General features: G+C 43.7%; 1 protein-coding gene and 1 long non-coding RNA gene across 2 annotated transcripts in view; one reads left to right on the forward strand and one right to left on the reverse strand.

Annotated features, from left to right (window-relative positions):
- Nucleotides 1-1,124, reverse strand: part of LOC110521035 (glutamate receptor ionotropic, kainate 2) — a 184,682-nt gene extending 183,558 nt beyond the window's left edge. The window contains exon 1 of the mRNA XM_090233397.1: nucleotides 1,058-1,124. Within this exon, the coding sequence (XP_090089523.1) occupies nucleotides 1,058-1,124 (67 nt within the window). The remainder of the gene's footprint in view (nucleotides 1-1,057) is intronic.
- The window catches only part of LOC149984078 (uncharacterized), a 466,287-nt gene that overhangs the window by 436,890 nt on the left and 4,258 nt on the right, over nucleotides 1-25,139 (forward strand). The gene's annotated exons all lie outside the window — the stretch shown is intronic.

Genomic DNA, 25,139 nt, shown 5'->3' on the forward strand with positions numbered 1-25,139 from the left:
TATTCAGTTGCACACCCCCCTTTTTCCCTTCAGAACAGCTTCAATTTGTCAGGGCATGGACTCTGTAACTGTTGAATGCGTTCCACAGGGATGCTGGCCCATGTTCACTCCAATATTTCCCACAGTTGTGTCAAGTTGGCTGGAAGGCCTTTGGGTGGTGGACCATTCTTGATACATACGGGAAAGAGTTGAGCTTAAAAAGCACAGCAGCGGTTCAGTTCTTGACACATACCGGTGCGCCTGGCACCTACTACCATAACCCGTTGAAAGGCACTTGAATCTGTTATCTTGCCTATTCACCCTCTGAATGGCACCACTTCATCTACACTATTAAGTGGATTTAACAAGTGACATCAATTAGAGATTGTAGCTTTCACCTGGGTTCACCTGGTCAGTCTAGGTCATGAAAAGAGCAGTTGTTCTTAATGTTTTGTGCACTCAGTGTATTTTGCTGTGAAGGTGCTGGAAGTGAGCCGTGACACAGGGTAATTAATATGTATAATGCCTGCATTTCCAAACTAAACTCCAACGAGCAGCTGATAACGCAGACTGGCGGCGCAAATGCAAATAAAGTCAATGAACTATCAACTCCCTCCCTGAATTCATTTCTCCACCCCTTTCACCCTTGCCTTTCACACGCTGTAATTTCCCAAAGTGAAACTGAACAGAGGGAAAGGAAAATGTGTTCAATATGACCAAAATATTAAAATACCTTTATTTAGCCTAAACCTGGCATTGTGAAAGCAGCTCTGGATAACTCAACTCTCAAAAGAAAGGCCCCTTTTCCCCCTAAAAGACCAGAACAGCTCTCAATTAAATGACTCAAATGAAACTCGAATGATGCGTCAGCCAAAAGTACTCCAGAAAGACTGTCATATGTAGGCCTAGCTGAAATAAAAATAGAGTAAACAAACAAGGGTTCTTATCAACAAAGCAGAGCCTTGAAACGACATGAGGTTTCACAGCGTAAACATTGCTTCCAGCCATTGTTGAGATCCTGGGGATGTGCTTTGGGCACTTAAGGGAAATTATGGTACAGATAATAGTATACAAGTACCACTCTCGAGCTCTACAGAAGCCTGGTATCCCTGGTTATAGAAATTACTGCACTCGCTCAATGTCATCGCGATCACGTTCTCCCATAGATGCTCTGTGTTGAGAGATGAGATTAATAGAAAACGTGTCTGCCTGTAAAACTGAGAGAGAGTGAGGAAATAGAGAGAGAGAACTGGAATTTAACTGTGAGTCATGCATTGAAAGCATGACAAAACACTTAGTATGGAGAAGACAAACAGAGATATTCCAAACAGCTTTGGAAAAAGGATCATAAATATGTAGGCCTACGGATGATGCCTCAATTTAGATCATCCATATGCAATGTATCTGTGCTTAGTTTGTATTACCTAACATGCTACAGCTACACTGTGTGCGTGCATGTGTGCATTTGTGTGTGTGTGCACGTGTGTGGGTGTGCACAACCAATTGCAGGATAATATGACTAAAAGCACTTCACACAACATCTCATATACAATAGGTACTAAAGTAGCCATATACCTAGTGCTGTTTGATGCTCAATTAGCTTCAATGCCATTTGAACAACCATCATTTCTGGACAATATGTGATGAATTTCAGGAAACTGGGCGTCTTTCGCGGGTCACTACTTCACAGGAGAGCCGTTTGAATGTAAACTATAATTTTTTTTATCAAAATGTGTTTGTTTTTTTTGGCAGAAATGCCTTCTCGAACATGTGACCTTTCATTTGCCTTCATAACAAACTTGTCTGTAAATACTAATAAAATGGATAAATTACGAGCCTAGTTGGTTAAGCCACAGAAAAAGTCAGCAACCTTCCCGTTAGCCATCATAATGAGTGGGCTGGACATGCCGAGAGATGAGTTTTGATTGGTCTGCCATATATCACGCTTCTGTCTATATGAGCTGGTCAGTATGTGTAGGTAATCCTGTCTAATGTGGCTTTAAAAAAAATGTTGCCTGTAAAACTGCATAAGTGTTGCTCTCCACATTCTGTAGGACCGAGTTTTGAAAGACCTCTGCCTGCCTTTGACCTGTCTTTTGCCTGCCCCCTGTTGGGTCAAAAACATCTGTGACTCTAGCTGTCTGCATCTGGGTCTTATCCTGAGTTGTGATAGTACACACTGGGCATGACTGACCCAGCAGACTCAGACCAGCTCCACAATGCTGTCTCCCTGCAAAGAGTCACCATTGGAAGACACAAGGAGTCTACGAGTCTGGGTGAACCCGACATCACCGAGTTCTCTCGGAAATCACAGAGGGCTGCCGACTCGCCTCCTTCGTAATCCATGCACCTGGGCAGGGCTAGATTGACTCCGTCTGGGTTTCTTACGCCGACTCCACACCCAGAGCTGTCTATATTCTAGAGCTACAGGACATTTCTTAGATACCTGCCCATTAAAATCCCAGTCTCATCAAGAAGGGGCGAGTACTCTGGTGGGCCATACAGAGAACTTTTCTTCTCCCATTACATGCCATAATGCTGCTGTGGAGGAATCATTCGAAATCTCTCCGGGTACTCATTGACTCTGGGGCCGATGAGAGTTTTTTGGACGCTACACTGGCGTCCGAGCTGGGCATCCCCACTCAGCCCCTCTCCATTCCCATGGACGTTAAAGCACTGGACGGGCGATCTACAGACCGGGTCACTCACAATACTGCTCCCATCAACCTACAAGTGTCAGGGAACCCGAGCAAGGCAATCAAATTCATGCTGATTATGTCCCCTCAGGTTTCTGTGGTATTGGGAGTCTCTTGTCTCCAGCGACACAATCCCCTCATAGACTGGACTGCTGGTGCCATAATGGCCTGGAGCTCCTTCTGCCACGACCATTGTCTGAAGTCAGCGCAGCCTGCCCTGGGACATCTTCCTGTGAGCTCGGAAGTTGCCCCGGACCTCTCTGCCATTCCCGCGGAGTACCGGGGCCTCCAGGAGGTTTTCAGTAAGGCCTGGGCCACTTCACTTCCTCCACAACGGAGGAAGATCCCTATGACTGCGGGATCAACCTTCTCTCATGGACCACACTGCTCCGGGTACGACTGTCCTCTCTGTCGGATCCGGAGAGCAAGGCTATGGAGACCTACGTCAATCTGCCTCCCCTGCCGGCACAGGGTTCTTCTTTGTGGAGAAGAAGGACAAAACCCTGCGCACATGCATCGACTACCGGGGCCTCGTTGATGTCATGGAGAAGACGGCTACCCATGGCCTACCAGGACCTCGGGTAGGTTTTCAGTAAGGCCCGTTCCACTTCACTTCCTCTGTACTTCGCTTCCTACACCCTTGGGCCCCGAGACGATCCTTCCCACTTTGTGTCTGGCGACGGCTGGCGTCTGGGTGTCTGGCGACGGCACTCAGCTGGGGAATAGGAAAGCATGTGTTGGAGATGCAGCATTCCCATAACCGGATGTTTGTGCCTGACGCTCTCCACTCCTCTGTCCTGGTGTGGACTCACTCGTCCAGGCTTGCCTGCCACCCGAGCTCCCATCGGACCCTGGCCTTGGTGCAGCAACACTTTTGGTGGCCTACCATGGTTCCAGACGTCTCCACATTTGTTGAAGCCTTCACGGTCTGTGCGCAGAACAAGACACCTTGGGAAGCTTCGGCTGGTCTCTTTCAACCACTGCCGTCCCTCACCGTCCCTGGTCCCTCACCGTCCCTGGTCTCACATATCCCTGGACTTCATCACGGGTCTTCCCCTGTTTGATTGCAACACTGCCATCCTGACAGTAGTGGACTGGTTTTCCAAAGCTGCCCACATCATTCCTCGCCCCAAGCAACCCTCTGCCAAAGAGACAGTCCAGCTCATGGTGCAGCACGTCTTCCGGATCCATGGACTCACGGTAGACATGGTCTTCGATCGGGGTCCTCAGTTCTTGACCCGGTTCTGGAAGGCATTCTGGATGCTCATTGAGTCGTCGGCCAGCCTGTCCTCCGGGTTTAATCAAGACCTGTCAAGACCTGGAGACGACTCTTCACTGCCTTGTCTCCAACCTCCCCACCACCTCGAGCCAGCAACTCGTGTGGGTTGAATACACCTGCAACACCCTCCCCTGCTCTGCCTCTGGGCTCTCGCCTTTCGAGTTTTCCCTGGTGTATCTTCCCAGAGAAAGTGGAAGAGGTCGGCATAACCTTGGCCCAGAAGAAAATGGCGCTGACTTAGATGGTCGCCTCACTTCGCGTTCTTAGGAAACTATGCAGTATTTCGTTTTTATGTATTATTTCAGGAAATCCCAGGAAATCTTCATTTTTATTACATAAAGCCGGAAGGAACTAATGGATATAAGAGCAAAGAGCCAATTGTAAACTGGGGATTATTAGGTGACCGTGATGGTTTGAGGGCCAGATTAGGAATTTAGCCAGGACACCGGGGTTAACACCCCTACTCTTACAATAAGTGCCATGGGATCTATAATGACCTCAGAGAGTCAGGGCACCCGTTTAACGTCCCATCCGTCCCGTCTCGCTCCTACTCGCAATGTCCAGTCTCTTGACAACAAGGTAGACGAAATTCGAGCAATGGTTGCCTTCCAGGGAGTTGTCAGAGATTGTAACATTTCCTGTTTCACAGAAACATGGCTCTCTCGGGATATGTTGTTGGAATCAGTTCAGCCACTGGGCTTCTCGATACATCGCGCCAACAGAGATAAACACATCTCTGGGAAGAGGAAGGGCGGGAGTATATGCTTTACGATTAAAGACTCATGGTGTAATCATAACAACATACAGAACCTCAAATCCTTCCGCTCACCCGACCCTGAATTCCTTACAATCAAATGCCAGACATTTTACCAACCAAGAGAATTCTCAACAGTTATTTTTTTATTCTTTTTTTATTTCACCTTTATTTAACCAGGTAAGCTAGTTGAGAACAAGTTCTCATTTGCAACTGCGACATGGCCAAGATAAAGCATAGCAGTTTGACACATACAACAACACAGAGTTACACATGGAATGAACAAAACATACAGTCAATAATACATTAGAAAAAAAGAAAAAAAGAAAACAAAGTCTATATACAGAGTGCAAATTAGGTCCAATAAGGGAGTTAAGGCAATAAATAGGCCATGGTGGCAAAGTAATTACAATATAGCAATTAAACACTGGAATGGTAGATGTGCAAAAGATGGATGTGCAAGTAGAGATACTGTGGTGCAAAAGGAGCAAAATAAAGAAATACAGTATGGGGATGAGGTAGATAGATGGGCTGTATACAGATGGGCTATGAACAGGTGCAGTGATCTGTGATCTGCTCTGACAGCTGGTTCTTAAAGCTAGTGAGGGAGATGGGAATCTCCAGCTTCAGTGATTTTTGCAGTTCGTTCCTGCCAGTGGCAGCAGAGAACTGGAAGGAAAGGCGACCAAAAGAGGAATTGGCTTTGGGGGTGACCAGTGAGATATACCTGCTGGAGCGTGTGCTATGAGTGGGTGCTGCTATGGTGACCAGCGAGCTGAGATAGGTCGGGGCTTTACCTATCAGAGACTTGTAGATAACCTGTAGCCAGTGGGTTTGGCGATGAGTATGAAGCGAGGACCAGCCAACGAGAGCGTACAGGTCGCAGTGGTGGGTAGTATATGGGGGTTTGGTGACAAAACGGATGGCACTGTGATAGACTACATCCAGTTTGCTGAATAGAGTGTTGGAGGCTATTTTATAGATGACATCGCTGAAGGATTTTATAGATTACATTTATAGATGACATCGCTGAAGGATGGTCAGTTTTACGAGGGTATGTTTGGCAGCATGAGTGAAGGAAGCTTTGTTTTGCGAAATAGAAAGCCGATTCTAGATTTAATTTTTGATTGGAGATGCTTAATGTGAGTCTGGAAGGAGAGTTTACAGTGTAGCCAGACACCTAGGTATTTGTACTTATCCACGTATTCTAAATCAGAGCCGTCCAGAGTAGTGATGCTGGATGGGCGGGCAGGTGTGGGCAATGATCGGTTGAATAGCATGCATTTAGTTTTATTTGCGTTTAAGAGCAGTTGGAGGCCACAGAAGGAGAGTTGTATGGCGTTGAAGCTCGTCTGGAGGTTAGTTAACACAGTGTCCAAAGAAGGGCCAGAAGTATACAGAATGGTGTCGTCTGCGTAGAGGTGGATTAGAGAATCACCAGCAGCAAGAGCGACATCATTGATGTATACAGAGAAGAGAGTCGGCCCGAGAATTGAACCCTGTGGCACCCCCATACAGACTACCAGAGATCCGGACAACAGGCTCTCCGATTTGACACACTGAGCTCTATCAGAGAAGTAGTTGGTGAACCAGGCGAGGCAATCATTTGAGAAACCAAGGCTGTTGAGTCTGCCAATAAGAATGTGGTGATTGACAGATTCGAAAGCCTTGGCCAGGTCGATGAATACAGCTGCACAGTAAGCCTTGACCAGGTCGATGAATACAGCTGCACAGTAATGTCTCTTATCGATGGCGGATATGATATCGTTAAGGACCTTGAGCGTGGCTGAGGTGCACCCATGACCAGCTCCGAAACCAGATTGCATAGCGGAGAAGGTACGATGTGATTCAAAATGGTCAGTAATCTGTTTGTTAACTTGGCCTTCGAAGACCTTAGAGATGCAGGGTAGGATAGATATAGGTCTGTAGCAGTTTGGATCTAGAGTGTCTCCCCCTTTGAAGAGGGGGATAACCGTGGCAGCTTTCCAATCTTTGGTATCTCTGACGATACAAAAGAGAGGTTGAACAGGCTAGTAATAGGGGTTGAACAGGCTAGTAATAGGGGTTGCAACAATTTCGGCAGATAATTTTAGAAAGAGAGGGTCCAGATTGTCTAGCCCGGCTGATTTGTAGGGGTCCAGATTTTGCAGCTCTTTCAGAACATAATTTATCTGGATATGGGTGAAGGAGAAATGGTGGGGGCTTGGGCGGGTTGCTGTGGAGGGTGCCGGGCAGTTGACCGCGGTAGGGGTAGCCAGGTGGAAAGCATGGCCAGCCGTAGAGAAATGCTTATTGAAATTCTCAATTGTAGTGGATTTGTCGGTTGTAACAGTGTTTCCTAGCCTCAGAGCAGTTAGTAGCTGGGATGAGGTGCTCTTATTCTCCATGGACTTTACAGTGTCCCAGAACTTTTTTGAGTTTGTACTGCAGGATGCACATTTCTGTTTAACTTCCCTGAAAAGTTGCATATCACGGGGGTTATTTGATGCTAATGCAGAACGCCACAGGATGTTTTTGTGCTGGTCAACGGCAGACAGGTCTGGAGTGAACCATGCCTATTTAAGATGGTGAGGAAGGCACTTTTAAAGAATAACCAGGCATCCTCTACTGTCAGGATGAGGTCAATGTCATTCCAGGATACCCCGGCCAGTTCGATTTAGAAAGGCCTGCTCGCAGAAGTGTTTTAGGGAGCGTTTGACAGTGATGAGTGGAGGTCGTTTGACCGGCCCATTATGGATGCAGTCAATGAGGCAGTGATCGCTGAGATGTTTGTTGAAAACAGCAGAGGTGTATTTGGAGTGTGAGTTAGTTAGGATGATATCTATGAGGGTGCCCGTGTTTACGGATTTGGGGTTATATCTGGTAGGTTCATTGATAAATTGTGTGAGATTGAGGGCATCAAGCTTAGATTGTAGGATGGCCGGGGTGTTAAGCATGTCCCAGTTTAGGTCACCTAGCAGCACGAGCTCAGAAGATAGATGGTGGCAATCAAATCACATATGGTGTCGAGGGCACAGCTGGGGGCAGAGGGTGGTCTATAGCAAGCGGCAACGGTGAGAGACTTGGTTCTGAAAAGGTACATTTTTTTAGAAGTAGAAGCTCAAATTGTTTGGGTACAGACCTGGATAGTAAGTCAGAACTATGCAGGTTATATTTGCAGTAAATTGCAACACCGCCCCCTTTGGCAGTTCTATCTTGTCGGAAAATGTTATAGTTAGGAATGGAAATGTCAAGGTTTTTCATTTCAAGGTTCTTCCTAAACCAGGATTCAGACACGGCTAGGACATCCAGATTGGTGGAGTGTGCTAGGGCAGTGAATAAAACAAACTTAGGGAGGAGGCTCCTAATGTTAACAAATGAGAGAGAAGAAGTCAACAAATGGGAGAGCCTGGGGGATGGGAGTGGAGGTAGACACTGCAGGTTCTGGATTAACCTCTATATCACCAGAGGAACAGGTGATAGGAGGAGTAGGATAAGGTTACGGCTAAAGGCTAACAGAACTGGACGCCTAGTACGTTCAGAACAGAGAATAAAATGAGCAGATTTCTGGGAATGGTAGAATATATCCAAGGCATAATGTACAGACAAAGGTATAGTAGGATGTGAATACAGTGGAGGTAAACCTGTGCATATAGTGATAATGAAAGAGATATTTTTTCTAGAAATAGCATTTAAACCAGGTGATGTCACTGCGTGTGTGGGAGGTGAAACTAAATTGTTAGCCGAGGCGTGTTGAGCAGTGCTAGAGGCTCTACAGTGAAATAAAACAATAGTTACAAACCAGAACAGCAATCGACACGGCATGGTGACGTTAGGGAAAGGCATGAATAGCCGGGTGATCATACAAGTCCAGTGCGTGACTTCAGGCAGCTAGCGGCAAGGGGCTAGCAGGCTAACAGAAAGGCCTTAGAAGGATGACGCGACGGAGGGAAGTCTGTTGTGGCCCCCTCGTGCAGTTACATCAGCGGACGGATCAGCAGGGTAAACCAGGCCAATTGGCAAAATCCGTGTGGTAAACCAGGCCAATTGGAAAAATATGTAGCTCTGGTTCATTCTACAGTCCACTTAGAAAATGGTCTCATTCTTCCTCATTTTTCAGAATACAAGCCTGAAGCCTGTCTAAAGACTGTTGACATCTAGTGGAAGTCATAGGAACTGAAATCTGGGTCCTAACCCAATACATACTGTATAGGCATTCAATTGAAAACTACACACATCAAAAATGTCCCACTCCTGGATGGATTTTCCTCAGGTTTTTGCCTGCATATCAGTTCTGTTATACTCACAGACATTATTGTAACAGTTTTGGAAACTCCAGAGTGATTTCTATCCAAATCTACCAATTAAATGCATATCCTAGCTTCTGGGCCTGAGCAACAGGCAGTTTACTTTGGGCACCTCAGTCATCCAAACTAACGAATACTGCCCCCTATCCCAAAAAAGTTAACAAAGCAAATTTGAGAACAAGGCTCCCTAAATTCTATCAGCATATTGATTGCACGACTCGCAGGGCTAATACTCTCGATCACTGCTACTCTAACTTCCGCGATGCATACAAAGTCCTCCCCTGCCCTCCCTTCAGCAAATCCAACCACGACGCCATCTTGCTTGTTCCGTCTTATAGGCAGAAACTCAAACAGGATGTACCAGTGACGAGAACCATTCAATTCTGGTCTGACCAATTGGAAGCCACGCTTCAAGATTGTTTTGATCACTCGGACTGGAATATGTTCTGGTTAGACTCAGAGATCAACATTGACCTATACTCTAACTCGGTGAGTGTGTTTATTAAGAAGTGCACTGGAGATGTTGTACCCACTGTGACATTAAAACCTACCCTAACCACAAACCGTGGATGAATGGTGGCATTTGCGCAAAACTGAAAGCGCGATCCACAGCATTTAACCATGGCAAGACATTTGGATACATGGCTGAATTTAAACCGTGTAGTTATTCCCTATGAAAGGCAATCAAACAAGCAAAATGCCAGTACAGGGACAAGGTGGAGTCGAAATTCAACAGCTCAGACACGAGACGTATGTGGCAGGGCCTACAGGAAATCACAGACTACAAAAACAAAAACAGCCACGTCATGGACACCGACGTCACGCTTCCAGACAAACTTAACACCTACTTTGCTCTCTTTGAGAATAATACAGTGCCACCGTCGTGGCTCGCTAACAAAGGCTGCATACCCCCTCCCTCTCCTTCTCTGTGGCTGACGTGAGTAAAACATTTAAACTTGTTAACGCTTGCAAGGCTGCTGGCCCGGACGGCATCCCTAGCCGAGTCCTCAGAGCATGCACAGACCAACTGGCTGGTGTTTACGGACATATTCAATCGCTCCCTATCCCAGTCTGTTGTCCCCACATACTTCAAGATGGCTACCACTGTTCTTGTACCCATTAAGTTAAAGATAACAGAACTAAATGACTACTACCCTGTAGCACTTACTTCTGTCATCATGAAGTGCTTTGAGAGGCTAGTCACGGATCATATCACCGCCACCTTACCGGCCACCCTAGACCCACTTCAGTTTGCATACCACACCAACAGGTCCACAGATGACGCACTCGCCATCACTCTGCACACTACCCTATTCCATCTGGACACAAATAATACCTACGTAAGAATGCTGTCCATTGATTACAGCTCAGAATTCAACACCATAGTTCCCAAGCTCATCATCATGCTGGAGGACCTGGGTCTCGACCCCGCCCTGTGCAACTGGGTCCTGGCGTTTCTGACGGACCGCCCCCAGGTGGTGAAGGTGGGAAACAACATCTCCACTTTACTGACCCTCAACACTGGGGCCCCACAAGGGTGTGTGCTCAGCCCTCTCCTCTACTCCATGTTCACCCACGACTGTGTGGCCGTGGACGTCTCCAACTCAATCATCAAGTTTGCAGAAGACACAACAGTTCACCCACAACACCGTTCACCAACAACGCCGAGACAGTCTACAGGGAGGAGGTGAGGGAACTGGGAGTGTGGTGTCAGGAAAACAACCTTTCACTCAACTTCAACAAAACAAAGGAGATGATCGTGGACTTCAGGAAACAGCAGAGGGAGCACCCCCCTATCCACATCGAAGGGACAGCAGCGGAGAAGGTGGAATGTTTAAAGTTCCTGGGGGTACACATCACAGACAAACTGAAATGGTCCACCCACACAGACTGAGGTGAAGAAGTTGCATCAGCGCCCATAACCCTGACAAAACTTTACAGATACATCCTGTCGGGCTGTATCACAGCCTGGTATGGCAACTGCACCACCCTCAACCGCAAGGCTCTCCAGAGGGTTGTGCGGTCTACACAACGCATCACCAGGGGAAAATACCTGCCCTCCATGTCACCTACAGCACCCAATGTCACAGGAAAGCCAAAAAGATCATCAAGGACAATAACCACTGTAGCCACTGACTGTTCACAACGCTATCATCCAGAAGGCAAGGTCACTACCTGCATCAAAGCTGGGACCAAGAGACTGAAAAACAACTTCTATCTCAAGGCCATCAGACTGCTAAACAGCAATCACTAACTCGGAAAGGCTGCTGCCTACATTGAGACCAGATCATTGGTCACTTTAAAAAATGGCACTTTAAATAAGGCCACTTTAATATTGTTCACTTATATTACATTACTCATATCACATGTACAGTGCCTTGCGAAAGTATTCGGCCCCCTTGAACTTTGCGACCTTTTGCCACATTTCAGGCTTCAAACATAAAGATATAAAACTGTATTTTTTTGTGAAGAATCAACAACAAGTGGGACACAATCATGAAGTGGAACGACATTTATTGGATATTTCAAACTTTTTTAACAAATCAAAAACTGAAAAATTGGGCGTGCAAAATTATTCAGCCCCCTTAAGTTAATACTTTGTAGCGCCACCTTTTGCTGCGATTACAGCTGTAAGTCGCTTGGGGTATGTCTCTATCAGTTTTGCACATCGAGAGACTGACATTTTTTCCCATTCCTCCTTGCAAAACAGCTCGAGCTCAGTGAGGTTGAATGGAGAGTTTTATATCTTTATGTTTGAAGCCTGAAATGTGGCAAAAGGTCGCAAAGTTCAAGGGGGCCGAATACTTTCGCAAGGCACTGTATATACTTTATGTTATACCATCTACTCCACCTTGCCCATGCCGCTTGGCCATCACTCATCCATATACTTAAATTTGTGTGTATTAGATACTTGTTGGGGAACTGTTAGATTACTTGTTAGATATTACTGCACTGTCAGAACTAGAAGCACAAGCATTTCGCTACACTCACATTAACATCCCATATATTATGTTCTTTAAAAAAAAGATTTTAAATTCTCCAGTACAGCCAACATTGAAAGCTATCAAATGCTTCTCAAACTAGCACTAACTAGCATTAATGGTAACAATGGCTGACAATTAAATAACGTGCTATAGAATTCTGCGGCAGCCAGCAAAGGGGGGTTGCAGTTTGATGTAACTTTTAAAGGAAGAACCACTGTAAGCAACAAAACGTTCACAGCCCATTTTCCCAAAAGTGAGGTAAGTTTATCAACTTTCAAAGCAGAATTACTTTCCCATTGTTCCTCAAAAGCAGTGTATGATATACCATTTACCAGAATTTCAAATTTGGCTACATAAAACGGAATCAAGGCAGTATAACTAAACTACATATAACTAACCTGTCATAACTAACCTGTCATTCAAGCAAACTACCTTTTTATGTAATGAGGGAGCACAATTAATATGGTAATTTAGTTGCTGAATTTGGCATATGCCTTTATCGAAAGCAACACAAAAAACGTCCAAGGTTGACAAATATTCAGTTTATTTGGCACATTAGGGATTCATAAAACATGCTTTTATCCAGAGCAACATACAGAATTACCAGCATGAGACACACGTATACATGAACCATGTAGAAATCAAATATGTGTGTGTGTGTGTGTGTGTGTGTGTGTGTGTGTGTGTGTGTGTGTGTGTGTGTGTGTGTGTGTGTGTGTGTGTGTAGGTGTAGGTGTAGGTGTGTGTGTGTAGGTGTAGGTGTAGGTGTAGGTGTGGGGCAGTAGTGGGACACAGCTTCACAGGAGAACTGACCTCTCCGTACACAGACTCCACCAGGAGGACTAGCCAAGCAGGAAATGCTGAACAAGCAGCTATAGTAATGGAGTTGAGGTGAGGAAATTGTATTATTGCTTCTGGTTTCCTCATTAGATTTCTCTCTCTCTCTCCATATCTATTAAAACAGCGGAGAAAACACCATCTCATATCAGCTCTGTTTTTGATCCCAGCTCCTCAAGATTCTTTGTGAAACAGAGATATCCTCCACAACCAGACATTGATATTGCACTCTAACACAGTATTGGCAACAAAAGAGGGGATAAGTAAGATAAACCGACAGTGATAAATATGGCCTTAAAAAGCCAGAAATATAAATAGTCTCCAGGGAAATGACAAACGGTTTCACATAGTCTAACTTTTTCAACGTTGCCTCAAAATTATGAAAGAGCGGTTGAAATATTAACAGGGCCCACTCGCGGCTGTGGCAAGTCGCTGTCCATGGTGCTGATCTGAGCATTCCCACTTGTAGATCACTTTATCTAGTCGTTCCAGTGGCACATTATGCCTTGTGGCGCATTTGCACTCTGACCCAGTCCATAGGGAAAATGTTTTGTCTGTACCAACGAGCACGCTGTTGAGCCCTGAAGTCTCAAGATATGGCCATGAATCACCCGCGTAGGCAGAGATCTATCTCCTGTGTATGCTATTGATGCAGGCAACCATGCGCGCTTGCCTGCAGAGCCAGCCTCCCTGTCAGACAGTGTGTGAGACCCGAAATCAGTGAGTGTGTGAGGACATATAGGAGAAAGCTGCAGCAGTAACAATAGCACATCCCTGTGCCATATTGGCGGCTCATGCAGACCCGGGCTGATTTTTAAACAGGAGCCTCAGGTGAGATTAAGATTGTCAGCGTGTGTTGTCAACATAAAATGAAATACGCTTTGAGGAACAGCATCACTCGAAGGCAGTCTCGCAACCATGCAAACACTGACTGACAAGGCACTAGCTATTTAGGCCTATATATGTTATCAGATGATGGTAGGCAACCTTTTTAATCAATGGATCAAAAACGAGTGCCCCGTGAGGGATTGATTGAGCCCCGACTCCCGGGCAATGTTTACATTTAGGGCGGAGGAAATGTTGGGGGGGGGGGTGGCTAATATGTACCTAATATGTAACAGGCCTAATATGTACTTCTAAACAGAAGTTTACTGCAAGTCAAGCAACAATCTTTATGCCATTTATATCACAATACACTTTTATCAATTGAATGTAGACATTAATATAATCCAAAATATTTGATTAAAATATGCATATTAGACATTTTTTCAAGAAAATGTTATCTAGGATAACATTTTCTACTATACATCAACAATTCCCCCTGGGCCAGTCCGTAGAATATATCTAAGAAAAAACACAATTTGGTGAATGCAGATGCTTCTGAAGCTGGGAAAAGAGAGTTGGCGTGTGGGAAGAGTCTGACTTTTGGGAAATGGAAGTTGGAAGACTACTAAATGCCAAATGACTATTAAGACCCAATCACCATCTCTTCAAAGTAACTTACTAAATATAGTCCAGTTTGAAACATTCTCTATGACATTGGCTTTTTTACATTATGTGTAATTCAATGTAGTAAGCTTTCAAATGGTAGATGTATCTCCATTTAAAGTAGTTAAAATTCATACAAAAAATGTATTCAAGTAGTATGATAAACATAATAAAATATTTGAGTTTTTGAAAATCTTTTTTTAAGCTGCATATACGCAGTACCAGTCAAAAGCTTGGACACACCTACTCATTCAAGGGTTTTTTATTTGTACCATTTCTTTTACATTGTATATTGTAGAATAATAGTGAAGACATTAAAACTTTGAAATAACACATATGGAATATTGTATAAAGCAAAAAAGTGTGAAACAAGTCTAAATATATTTTATATTGGAGACAACTGTAAATGCTTCACTTAGTTCAAGTAACATACACATCTCAACGTCAACTGTTCAGAGACTGCGAGAATCAGGCCTTCATGGTCGTATTTCTGCAAAGAAACCACAAATGAAGGACACCAATAATAAGAAGAGACTTGCTTGGGCCAAGAAACATGAGCAATGGATATTAGACCAGTGGAAATCTGTCCTTTGGTCTGTTGAGTCCAAATTTGAGATTTATGCTTCCAACTGCCATGTCTTTGTGAGACATAGTAAGTGAACCGACGATCTCCTCATGTGTGGTTCCCACCATGAAGCATGGAGGAGGAGGTGTGATGGTGTAGGGGTGCTTTGCAGGTGACACTGTCTGATTTATTTAGAAATCAAGGAACACTTAATTTAACCAGCATAGCTACCACAGCATTCTGCAGGGATACGCCATCCCATCTGGTTTGGGTTTAGTGGGATTATCATTTGTTTTTCAACAGGACAATGACCCAACACACCTCCAATTAGAGTGATTGAGTGTTGCATCAGATGACCTGGCCTACACAATCAGCTGACTTTACCCAATTATGATGGTTTGGGATGAGTTGGACCACAGAGTGAAGGAAAAACAGCCAACAAGTGCGACGTAACGACATGCTCTGAGAGTCAGGAAGCAAGTTCAGGGAGTGAGTGTTTTAATAAATAAACAGAACATAAAACGTATGTCATTCCCACCGAAACAAAAAAAAAATACACTCCATGAAGCTTCCCTTAGTTGAGGCATCATTCTGCAACAACGTGCGCTGAGAGTCGGGAAGCAAGTTCAGGGAGTGAGTGCTTTAATAAATAAACGGAAATAATACAAAATAAGAAACACGGACAACGCACTGACATGAAACAGAAACAATAACGCCTGGGGAAGGAACCAAAGGGAGTGACATAGGGAAGGTAATCAGGGCAGTGATGGAGTCCGGTTGAGTCTGATGACGGGCAGGTGCGTGTAAAGTTGGTGACAAGTGTGCGCCATAATGAGCACACGTTACAATAAAATATATTTGGATTAAATGTGTAAGACACATTTGAGTTGTAGGCATTCAGTTGTATAGTCCCTATTTTTATTTGTTTAACACTTTTTTTGGTTACGAAATGTTGTATTTGTATTTATTATGGATCCCCATTAGCTGCTGCTGCCACATACATACAGTACAAAATCCATGTGTACGCTTGGGTATAGTGTGTACACTACATGATTCCATATGTGTTATTTCATAGTTTTGATGTCTTCACTATTATTCCACAATGTAGAAAATAGTACAAATAAAGAAAAACTCTTGAAAGAGTAGGTGTGTCCAAACTTCTGACAGATACTGGTCCAAAATACCAACAAATCTCAAAATTGATAGGTAGATACAAAAATGTCATTTCAGCCTGTGGTGCCTGACCTTAAGGGGAACCCCAAAGCAATGGATAGCTACTATAAACAATGGCTCTGGAGCTTTTGGTCGGCTAGTTGCTGTGTTCATTTAGCCTTTATTTTAATTGAATTGTATGAAAGACAATTATGACCAATAATAGGATTAAGCTTCCTTTCTCTAAATTAAACCTTACCCTGTCGAGTGACGGAATCTCATACATCCCTGGTACTATAAGCCTAACCAACATCCTACAATAGTAGCCATATAATGTTTGATTTGATTTGGTGCTCTACCTCAAGCTGTTTCATATAGATATGGAGTATCTGGACTAAACAGGTTTACATAGGCCTATGACTGAGTTATCAAAATAAGGGAATCGAACCATTCAACTCATGTTATTCCACCAACACTCTCTGTTTCTCAGTGTAAGGGCACCTATACAGACCATTCAGGGAATATGCTTGTTTGCTTGACTGCGAGGTCATGCAAAAGCCTGCAATTTCATAATTTGGAGTAAAAGCACGTGATTAAAATGTCCATGTCAATCTGTAATGTACAAAAAAAAAAAAAAAAAAAAAGTATTTAGTCAGCCATCAATTCTGCAAGTTCTCCCACTTAAAAAGATGAGAGAGGCCTGTAATTTTTATCATAGGTACACTTCAACTATGACAGACAAAATGAGAAAAAAAATCCAGAAAATCCCATTGTAGGATTTTTAATGAATTTATTTGCAAATTATGGTGGAAAATAAGTGTTCTGTCATCGACAAACAAGCAAGATTTCTGGCTCTCACAGACCTGTAACTTCTTCTTTAAGAGGCTCCTCTGTCCTCCAGTCGTTACCTGTATTAATGGCACCTGTTTTAACTTGTTATCAGTATAAAAGACACTTGTCCACAACCTCAAACAGTCACACTCCAAACTCCACTATGGCCAAGACCAAAGAGCTGTCAAAGGACACCAGAAACAAAATTGTAGACCTCCACCAGGCTGAGAAGATCGAATCTGCAATAGGTAAGCAGCTTGGTTTGAAGAAATCAACTGTGGGAGCAATTATTAGGAAATGGAAGACATACAAGACCACTGATAATCTCCCTTGATTTGGGGCTCTATGCAAGATCTCACCCCGTGGGGTCAAAATTATCACAAGAACGGTGAGCAAAAATCCCAGAACCACACGGAGGGACCTAGTGAATGACCTACATAGAGCTGGGACCAAAGTAACAAAGCCTACCATCAGTAACACACTACGCCGCCAGGGACTTAAATCCTGCAGTGCCAGACATGTCTCCCTGCTTAAGCCAGTACATGTCCAGGCCCGTCTGAAGTTTGCTAGAGAGCATTTGGATGATCCAGAAGAAGATTGGGAGAATGTCATTTGGTCAGATCAAACCAAAATATAACCTTTTGGAAAAAGCTCAACTCGTCGTCGTGTTTGGAGGACAAAGAATGCTGAGTTGCATCGAAAGAACACCATACCTACTGTGAAGCATGGGGGTGGAAACATCATGCTTTGGGGATGATTTTATGCAAAGGACCAGGACGACTGATCAGTGTAAAGGAAAGAATGAATGGGGCCATGTATTGTGAGATTTTGAGCGAAAACTTCCTTCCATCAGCAAGGGTATTGAAGATGAAACGTGGCTGGGTCTTTCAGCATTACAATGATCCCAAACACACCTTCCGGGCAACGAAGGATTGGCTTCGTAAGAAGCATTTCAAGGTCCTGGAGTGGCCTAGCCAGTCTCCAGATCTCAACCCCATGAAAAATCTTTGGAGAGAGTTGAAAGTCTGTGTTGCCCAGCAACAGCCCCAAAACATCACTGCTCTAGAGGAGATCTGCATGGAGGAATGGGCCAAAATACCAGCAACAGTGTGTGAAAACCTTGTGAAGACTTACAGAAAATATTTGACCTCTGTCATTGCCAACAAAGGGTATATAACAAAGTATTGAGATAAACTTTTGTTATTGACCAAATACTTATTTTCCACCATAATTTGCAAATAAATTCATAAAAAATCCTACAATGTGATTTTCTGGATTTTTTTTTCTTCTCATTTTGTCTGTCATAGTTAAAGTGCACCTATGATGAAAATTACAGGCCTCTCTCATCTTTTTAGGCGGGAGAACTTGCACAATTGGTGGCTGACTAAATTTGTTTTTTGCCCCACTGTATCTCATTGTCCTTCAAATTAATGTTTAGGTATCCAAATCACCATATCCCTTCTCTTTGAAGAAAGGGTCAACACAGTGTGCCACTGCCAAAGGATCAAACCAACATACACTGCCGTTCAAAAGTTTGGGGTCACTTAGAAATGTCCTTGTTTTTGAAAGAGAAGGAAAAAAATATGTCCATTAAAATAACATAAAGTTGATCAGAAATACAGTGTAGACATTGTTAATGTTGTAAATGACTACTGTAGCTGGAATTGGCAGATTTATTTATAGAATATCTACATAGGCGCACAGAGGCCCATTATCAGCAACCACCACTCGTGTTCCAATGGCACATTGTGTTAGCTAATCCAAGTTTAGAATTTTAAAAGGCTAACTGATCATTAGATAGCCATTTTGCAATTATGTTTGCACAGCTGAAAACTGTTTGTTCTGATTAAAGAATCAATTAAACGGGACATCTTTAGATAAGTTGAGTATCTGGAGAATCAGCATTTGTGTGTTTGATTACAGATACAAAATGGCCAGAGACAAATAACTTTCTTCTGAAACTCGTCAGTCTATTCTTGTTCTGAGAAATGAAGGCTATTCCATGTGAGAAATTGCCAAGACACTGAAGATCTCGTACAATGCTGTGTGCTACTCCCTTCACAGAACATCACAAACCAGCTCTAACCAGAATAGAGAAGAGTGGGAGGCCCCTGTGCACAACCGAGCAAGAGGACAAGTACATTTGTGTCTAGTTTGAGAAACAGACACCTCACAAGTCCTCAACTGGCATCTTCATTAAATAGTACCTCTCAAAACACCAGTCTCAACGTCAACAGTGAAGAGGCAACTCAGGGATGCTGGCCTTCTAGGCAGAGTTCCTCTGTCCAGTGTCTGTGTTCTTTTGCCCATCTTAATCTTTTATTTTTATTGGCCAGTCAGAGATATGGCTTTTTCTTTGCAACTCTGCCTTGAAGGCTAGTCTGTTTCTCAAACTAAATACTCTAATGTACTTGTCCTCTTGCTCAGTTATGCACCGGGGCCTCCCACTCCTCTTTATATTCTGGTTAGTGCCCGTTTGCACTGTTCTGTGGAGGGAGTAGTACACAGCGTTGTACGAGATCTTCAGTTTCTTGGCAATTTCTCACGTGGAATAGCCTGCATTTCTCAGAACAAGAATAGACTGATGAGTTTCAGAAGAAAGTTGATTATTTCTTGCCATTTTGAGCCTGTAATCAAACCGATAATGCTGATGCTCCAGATACTCAACTACTCTAAAGATGGCCAGTTGTATTGCTTCTTTAATCAGACCAACAGTTTTCAGCTGTGCTAACATACTTGCAAAAGGGTTTTCAAATAATCAATTAGCCTTTTATAATGATAAACCTGGATTAGCTAACACAACGTGCCATTGGAACAGGAGTGAGAATATTCCATAAAAAATCTGCAGTTTATGTTATTTTAAAGGACAAATATTTGTTTTAATTTTTTTTAAACAAGAACATTTCTAAGTGACCCAAACTTCTGAACGGTATTGTACATGAAGAGCAAACAGGGCCATTCCCTGAACCATTGAATGCTATGAATAGATAGCCTACACTGTAATGGAAAGCAGTCATTTATTCAGTTATTTTAGTTATCACTAAAAGTAAAAAAGAACTGAAACGTTTTAGAGCATCATATTGTAAATGATGGTGTATTGTGGGAAAATGTCTGTATTTCGAATGGTACTGTAATTCTACCCCACAGAAAACAATAACATATACTGTATCTTTTTGAGTGCCAAAAACCTTTTGACAACTAGTGGGTAAATGGAATTGTTGTTTCTGTCTCATTGCATATTTTGAGACGTGCCTTGTAAGAGGCCACATGTGTTGCACCCCTGAGGGGGAATGCTGTTACAATTTAACTTTCATGTGGTTATAGAGCCCCATCAATTTAAATGGATAGGCTACAGATTGGAGTGGCAGCTAGTCTTAAAACTTAAATTGTTGTTTTTTGATGTTCTTTTGGTCTGTTTTGCCCTGTAGTTGCTGCCAGTTTGAAAGCCTTTGTTAAGGCCTCTAGAAATGCAAGTGATATAGAACACCAAATATTCATCAAAATGCTGTAATGTGTAAACAGTTAGCAGCCAATCTGCTTGCACAAACCCCTTGTAATTACAGTAAAATACTGAGCAATACAAACCCATCGCCTCCATGAAATATGATTAATTCCGTTAACAGTAGCATTTACTTCCCCCCCCCCCCCCCTTTTTTTTAACAGTATAATACAGGCTTACGTGCTTGAAACCATATTCACCGAACTGTATATAAATTACTGTCAAATTCAGGGTAACCCCTTTACAGTGTATGAGAGGTTCACAAATACTTATCCTCTACAAACAACAAAGTATCTTACCAAATCTTAAAACGTGTGGCATCCCGCGAGAGTATCCAAGAAACAGCAGCAGAAGCAGGAGCAGCAACCTGAGGTTGAACCTGAAAACGAGACTAGTTATCAGCAGGGAGGTAATCTTCATGTTGTTTGTAAAATGCACAGTGGTGATCCCCCGTACGCGTTTGAGTCCCCCGGAATTCGGTTTACAGTCGTTCGGCAGGGTGACGGCAGCCCAGTCGCAGGATCACGGCATGGTCACTTGCCGTGACTAAGCCAAGAAAATATCCTCCGGTTCACGAGACGGCGGGACATCCATGTCGGGCGGTACAAATCCGGTAGGGGCTCATACATGGGCTGGCGCCTGGCTCAGGTGAGACACGAGGAGTCGGATATCCACACGGGAGGTGTGTCTGTAGAGGAGCAGAGAGCGCCAAGCAGAGCAGAATCGCGATAGCAGCCTATGAGGCACTTTGGGTTGCATACGTTCCCATTATACTGCACTGCTGCACAGCCTCTGACGTTGAGCCAAGGTTAGTTCGAGCGCGCGAGCCAGATAGAGAGAGTCTACAGAAGAGAGAGAGAGAGAGAGAGAGAGAGAGAGAGAGAGAGAGAGAGAGAGAGAATGTGAGTGTGTGCGTGCTTGCGTGTGAAAGAGAGGTATTGTCACAGGTTCCGCAGAAAACAGTGTGCCACAGATCCCTATCTGCATCCCAAAGGAGCTGCTATTTTACAACAGCATGATTTTCATCCACCCACCCGTTGTAATTATGTAACGTGTAATTATTTACATCGCTCTGCAAGTAGCCACACAAACCAAAACTGTTCCACCAGATCTTAAACAGTGTAATGATGCGACTGCAAGACATTACTGGTGGATTTTGCGGCTCTGCAACAGTTTACCCATTCATAAAAATAATTGCATTACTTTGTTATAGCCTATTCATATGCTGGAGAGTAACAGTTCCACATACACCATTACGTTTTACAATGAGTACCCTAATTTCACTCACAGATTGTCCCAATTTGCGACAAAATCAATTGGATCGTCATGTATTATGTCTATTTTTTCTCATCAGTAAATGAAAGTTGTGATATTGAATAATAAACATGATACTTTTAAAGCACAAGCAGTTGAGCATTGTTGTTTGAAGAGAAGTGGAGAAAAACGCTAGCGGCCCCTTGACTAGTCATTTCAGCTCCACTCGCTGTCCCTCTGCGAATTTCAGCACCATGGACAGCGTCGCACTGAACCAGGTTTGGTGGGGGGCTCTGTAACAAGGTCAATAAGACGTTTACATTGGCAATGCAGCATTTACGTAATATGGCCTCCGCAGAAGTCAGTATATTCATACTTCTTGATAATTGTATATTTTATTGTACAAACTTGAGAGGGGGAAGACTTGAGTTAATTGTGAGAGTTGAAATTGGCAGAGAGGAGCAGGTCCATAACACAGCTATCGATATTACGTGCTCGGAGGCACGAATATTTAACCAATATGCAAATAACTTCACTTTAGACTTCAAAGCCTTCGCTCCGTGTGTATTAACCATGTCACAACCGACTCCAGCAATAGAAAGCCAAATCCTTAAGCACTAACGGCAAATAGAGATACATCCCTGACAACCGATTACAATCTGTGTAGATATAAAAACGCAATAATTTCTAAGCGTTCATGGTTTACTGTGTATTTCAAGTATCACGTTTCTATGTGAGTACTCCAACAACTGGAGTGTACACGTAAAGGTTTGTCGAATTTTACAGTGTGCGCATTATCAGCTCCCGGGCCCTGCAAGTGTGGATACAGATTCAGACAGGTTTGATCATGAGTAAGTAAGTAAGTAAGTAAGTACAACAAATAGGCCCTGCTACGAACGGGTGGAGTGGCGATGAGAGGGATCTAATCTTCAGCACCGAATGGATGAATATATGAAATAACTTTTTTGATCCTTCCCTAATCCCCACCCCTCCACCATAGTCCCAACCCACGGGATGAACAGTGTTATTGTATGTGGTATCAAGTGTGAAGAAGTGAATGACTGGCCTGTGTGTGTGTGAGAGAGAGAAAGAGTGTGTGCGCACGTGTGAGAAGGCGCGTGTTTCCTTGAAACAGAAGCCAAGGTGCAACAAGTGTGGGTTAATCAGACGCAAATATAATTACATCAACCAAGACATTTCTTCTTAACTTTTGATCATTGGGAAAGTCAATGGGTCTCTATTCAAGCATATTCTGAATATATAAACATGTAGATAGCAAAATATTTTTGCCAAAGACACATGATCGTGGGGAGCAGTGTCAATGTTCATACAACACTGGGTTGGGAATGTGCTTTGGGTTGCGTGGGTCTACAAACAAATACTCTGACTGCAATGTGAGAATATCAAACACAACGAGGCACTCACCATCCCACCATCTGTTCTACTAGCATAATTATGGAGAAACGCTGGGTTTCGCTAAGCCTGCCGAGCCTTGCACCCAGCATGAAAGCAATGCCTACTGAGCCGAGGTAAGAAGACATCGATTGATGGAGAGAAAATTATGGTAAATCTGCTACTGGTAAACCCCCCCCCCTTTATGTGTTTTTATGTGTTTATGGAGTAGAATTACATGGAGTGTAGCAGAGGATGGACTTTGAGTTTTAGCCCTGTGGTCTCTAGTAGGGTGAAGTCTGCATGCCTCTGTGTCTTGGGATTTTGTACTTCTAGGCCTACATTAGTCCAGTATGTCTTCTAGGATTTTCTAGTTTTAAATGCTTTAGGGCATACACAAATCAAGTGTATGTTTTTGGGTTGTGTAGTTCTAATCGTTTGAGGGCCTAGATAAACCCAGTGTATTTAGGATTTTGTAGTTCTGATGACTGTACATAAATCCAGGCATGGCTGTAGCTTTAGAAGAGGGGTTCAATGAGGTCTGTTTGTACAAATCCACTTTTTAATACTGTAATATTGGAGTGGCTCTATTGTGACTGGGCCAATTACAACTGTGGGTTTAAAACAGTTTCCATAATGTGTTTTGGAGGGTTTTTAGCCTATGGTACGCTAAGGGAAGATAACATGCATGGAAAGCCTTCCTCTCTCTCTCTCCCCCCTTTTATTTCTCCCTTCTCTCTCTCTCTCTCTATCTCTCTCTCTCTCTCTCTCTCGCTCTCCCTAATAATTCCTATTTTTATTTTCTTAAGGGAAAGATAACATGCATGGAAAGCCCTCCTCTCTCTCTCCCCTCCCCTTTCTTTTTCCCTCTCTCCCTATATTTCTCTCTCCCTCCCAAATTCCTCCATCTCTTTGTCTCCCTCCCTCCCTCTCTCTCTCTCTATGACCTGGTGGAGACACAGTGATGAGAGAGGCACGAAAACCATGGAAACGGGAGACTGATGCACTGTGAATGGTGAGAAGACCCTGAAAAAGAACATGCTCGTTCACGGTAGCCACACAACATGCTGAATGGGCCCTTCTAGTGCTACTGCTACAATATTCTGTTTAGTACACATGCTAGAGGTAATGCTAAAGATGGAAATTCAACAGCTTTTCAAATGCGCAAGTTTATATTTTCCCTTACACATAACTGAGCAGATAAATGTTTTTTATTTCACCTTTATTTACATATTTTCATACTTATTTATATTCTTGCCTCATTTGGCTCGGCCGGCGCCCTCTCCACGTCCTGCTTCAGCATGTTCGTCAGCATGTTCGTCAATTAAGAACAATTTATTATTTACATGATGACCAGTCAGGGAGCAGTCGTAGCACGTGCAACACACAAATAGGCTAAACAATATCATAGATACAACATTCAAAAATACACATAATGCACAGTCAGTAAAACAGTCAGAAAGACATTCAGTAAGTGTCACGCCTGCTCCCGCTCCCCCTCCCTGGCGCTTGATGTCGACAGGCTGCCCTTCATTACGCGCACCTGTCACCATGCGCTGCTGCGCAATATTGGACTAACCTGGACTCAATTACTTTGTTGATTACCCCTCTATATCCATCTGCTCCTCAGTTTGTTCCCTGTGTTAGCATTGATGTTGTTATTTTTGCGCTGTCCCGACGCTGTTTCTGTTCTGTTTCATGTCTGTTGTTTATTAAATGTTCATTCCCTGTACCTGCTTCTCCACTCCAGCGTTGATCCTCACAGAATGCTGATACCACTTATGGAAGCACTACTGAGATTTTGGTTTGGGTTAGTGACGTCGGGTCCAGGTGTTGTTGCCGATGGAACCGGGGGTGCTTCAGCTTGCTCGTTGAGCTTCTTACCCTCTTTGGCATGGCCGGCGCCCACCCCACGTCCTGCTTCAGCATATTCATCAGGCTCCCACGCCTCGGTCGGTTCGTCAGGCTCCCACACCTCAGCCAGCTTGACCAGCGCCCATGCCTTAGCCGGCCCATCAGGCTCGCCCAGGTGGTACACCACTTCCGAAGATATCAATCAACAACCCCTAAATGACTTGACCCATTCCAGATCCCTCTGATCTCGCGTTAGTACACCACTGACAGAATGTGTAAAGGCTGGTGT

The sequence above is a fragment of the Oncorhynchus mykiss genome, chromosome 4 (genome assembly GCF_057628025.1).
Source record: "Oncorhynchus mykiss isolate SJ-2025 chromosome 4, ASM5762802v1, whole genome shotgun sequence".
Lineage (NCBI taxonomy): Eukaryota > Metazoa > Chordata > Actinopteri > Salmoniformes > Salmonidae > Oncorhynchus > Oncorhynchus mykiss.